The sequence below is a fragment of the Hypomesus transpacificus genome, chromosome 4 (assembly GCF_021917145.1).
Source record: "Hypomesus transpacificus isolate Combined female chromosome 4, fHypTra1, whole genome shotgun sequence".
Lineage (NCBI taxonomy): Eukaryota > Metazoa > Chordata > Actinopteri > Osmeriformes > Osmeridae > Hypomesus > Hypomesus transpacificus.
This window is the reverse complement of record NC_061063.1, coordinates 597,715-600,888: the sequence shown is the minus strand read 5'-3', so window position 1 is coordinate 600,888 and position 3,174 is coordinate 597,715. Positions and strand designations below refer to the sequence as shown.

General features: G+C 45.8%; 1 protein-coding gene across 1 annotated transcript; it reads left to right on the top strand.

The window, feature by feature from the left end:
* The first annotated feature begins 637 nt into the window (after positions 1-637).
* On the top strand, positions 638-3,109 carry cfap20 (cilia and flagella associated protein 20). Its single transcript, XM_047019406.1, has 6 exons — positions 638-1,070; positions 1,369-1,448; positions 1,828-1,939; positions 2,173-2,361; positions 2,633-2,743; positions 2,919-3,109. The coding sequence occupies exons 1-6, from the start codon at positions 987-989 to the stop codon at positions 2,922-2,924; spliced, it is 582 nt and encodes a 193-aa protein (XP_046875362.1). The 5' UTR covers positions 638-986; the 3' UTR covers positions 2,925-3,109.
* Positions 3,110-3,174: the final 65 nt, after the last annotated feature.

Below are 3,174 nucleotides of genomic sequence, written 5' to 3'. Positions count from 1 at the left end.
GCGCACCGTTAACTACGCTCGCCCACTACGCTAGTTAAACTTTTCTAACTCCGCCTTTGTGGTCTTGATGCGTGGAATCCTTTATTCTCCAAAATGTCATCAGACTCTGTAACCAACTGCTGGTGCATGTGGTTCATGACGATCGAGGAAATTAGTGTGCCAGTTTGTTGATACATTTGATAATGTGTGAGATAAACTGTACACATTTCCTCATCATCAACATCATAAACATGTTTTTACACATGACAATAATAATGCTTTTTATTGATATGCTTATTTACCTATACTCTGTCCTCCTGACATGGAAGTTGTAAACTAGATTTTAGCATTTTAGAAACGCAAATTCTTTCCACGGATCATTATTCCAATGCGTGGTTGGGCATACAGTATTTGGTTAATTTCATGTCTTCATTTTTTTTTTTTACCAGTTTGATAGGCTAATGTTTGTGCATCAGTGCATGTATGGGAGTAAAAATATAGCAAAATCAAACGCAAGTATTCATCATGATGGCAATTTATTTAGTATAATATAATTTAATACAAAGACAACATAATTAATACTTAACCAAATTAGGAAAATGTTTGAAAAAGAGAAGTCATTTGACTCGACAGCATCCTTCAGGGAGTTAGCTTTCTGTTTCTATGGAAACCGATTTGCGTCAACAATGAAAGTCCGAGGTGATGAAGGCAGGTCCGCATTGTGTTTCATAGCAACTTCAACCAAGTGATTCTTTTAAAGTCGGCAGTCAGAGAGATCACACAGCAACTCAGCTGGCATTTTTGTTTTCACTGAAATTGTTTTGCGTGCTAGTAGCGGATGTCACTCATCGTGCCTGCTTTGAGTGTCGGAACGAAAAAATCTTTCATTTTGTATCACACGGAATTTGTGAGACCCAATAGCAAAATCTATATCCAAACAAGCGTAACGTTAGCAACAGGAAGACAATAACACATGTGCATTAGTCTGTCTTACAGACGCGCAGACTATGTTTAAAAACACGTTTCAAAGTGGGTTTTTATCCATATTATATAGCATTGGAAGCAAACCTCTTCAGATATGGGATAAAAAGGTAAGATACATCTTTAGCAATGTTACTGGTACACAGTAATCTGCTGAATTCAACACGAGCTTGTTAGCTAGTACTGTACCATACACGAATCAGCTTAGGTTTGCTACGATGTTGAAAATAGTACAGTACATTATGTGCTCCTCATACATTGCGAACATGTATGTGTTACTGACACCCCCACACAGGATAGCTAGTTTGCTAACTTTAGCTAACATACAAACCGGTTTCACTAGCTCAATGCAAAGCCATTGGTTAGCTAGCCAGCTGGCAAACAGTGTATTATGTTACATTTCAACAGGTCAGAAACGGCCACATCAAGCGCATCACAGACAACGACATCCAGTCGCTCGTGCTGGAAGTGGAGGGAACCAATGTGAGGTAGGCTGCTCGTCTCGAGCTGGTGTTGAGCATCAGATCCCTCTGGCTTCCGGGGCGTTTTGACTGATACTTTGATGGCATTTGATCATGCATGTTCAGCACTTTTTGTGTTGGAAAGGGTATTATGACCTGGTGGAGTATCATTTGAAATGAACTTGACTATAACTAGCAATCTCAAGGCTAGTCGACTACAACTAGCGATTTCAGGCTAGTCCACCCTCACATCATCTAACCATGCCACCTCTCCTCTGTCCTCCACCCCTCTCTCCTCCACCCTTCTCCCCTTCTCTCCTCCACCCCTATCTCATCCACCCCTTCTCTCCTCCACCCTCCTCTCCTCCACCCCTCTCCCCTTCTCCCCTCCCTTCTCCTCTCACAGCACCACCTACATCACCTGTCCAGCCGACCCCAAGAAGACCCTGGGCATCAAGCTGCCGTTCTTAGTCATGATCATCAAGAACCTGAAGAAGTACTTCACCTTCGAGGTCCAGGTACGTGTCCTCCCGCCACGCCCCCAGACACTCCAGGCCTGGAAAGCTCCTCAAACTGATCCAAACCTTCCTGTCAGCATTCAAGCTCTTTATCACACGCGAGTGACACTGTTCTTAGACACCAGCCAATAACACGGATCTCTGAGCTTGCAGGCAGCCACACAATACTGCTCATCCGGCTGTCCGGAACCCGTTCCCTCCCGGATGAACATTCTCCGGTTCCGTCTCCCCAGGTCCTGGATGATAAGAACGTGCGGCGGCGGTTCCGAGCCAGCAACTACCAGAGCACCACCCGGGTCAAGCCCTTCATCTGCACCATGCCCATGAGGCTGGATGACGGCTGGAACCAGATCCAGTTCAACCTGTCGGACTTCACCCGCCGCGCCTACGGAACCAACTACATAGAGACCCTCCGTGTGCAGGTCAGACAGACAGGCTCAACCAGACACACACACACACACTCTCTCTCTCTCTCACACACACACTGTCTCTCTGTGACACACTCTTCCACGCAGTCTCTCTCCTTCTCACACCCCACACTCACTCCCTCTCTCGCGCACACACTCTCTCTTCCACTCACGCACTCGGCCTCTCTCTTATACGCACATACACACACCCCTTCACCCTCTCGTGCACACTGCCACACACCAGATGGGGAGATAGGTGTGGTTCATGTCTGTCTCCTTTCCTCAGATCCATGCTAACTGCCGCATCAGGAGGGTGTATTTCTCGGACAGACTGTACTCGGAGGATGAGCTGCCTGCAGAGTTCAAGCTGTACCTGCCTGTTCAGAACAAGGCCAAGGTGAGCCGCATACACACACACACCTCTCCTCCGCACACACCTCCGAGACGTACACACACCTCTCACCAAGCCAAGACAACACTAAGAGCTACAGCCTCGTTGGTAATCTCATTCTCTCTCTCTCTCTCTCCCTCTCTACCTCCCTCCCTCCCTCCCCCTCTCTCTGTCTCCACAGCAATAGCAATGCAGGACCATACCACTCTATTCCAGATGTGAAATTGTGTTGCAGATTCTATCAATTAAAAAATATGATGCATTTGTTGGATGTGTTGTTGTAGCTTTTCTTTGTTATTTTGGAACCATGTGTTTTTTTTCTCCCAAATCTATATTTCTGTTTATTCTGCACAATAAAACATTTTATACACACCTTGTGATCAGTGTCATGGTACAAGGATAAGTGATTGGTGCAGGTGACTGAGTGGTGAGTAGTG

Excerpts from the sequence above, each read along its gene's own strand:
- cfap20 (XM_047019406.1), top strand. The coding sequence starts at position 987 with ATGTTTAAAAACACGTTTCAAAGTGGGTTTTTATCCATATTATATAGC. Across the intron at positions 1,071-1,368 it reads TTCAGATATGGGATAAAAAG|GTCAGAAACGGCCACATCAA; the intron begins GTAAGATACATC and ends ACATTTCAACAG. Across the intron at positions 2,362-2,632 it reads TAGAGACCCTCCGTGTGCAG|ATCCATGCTAACTGCCGCAT; the intron begins GTCAGACAGACA and ends TCCTTTCCTCAG.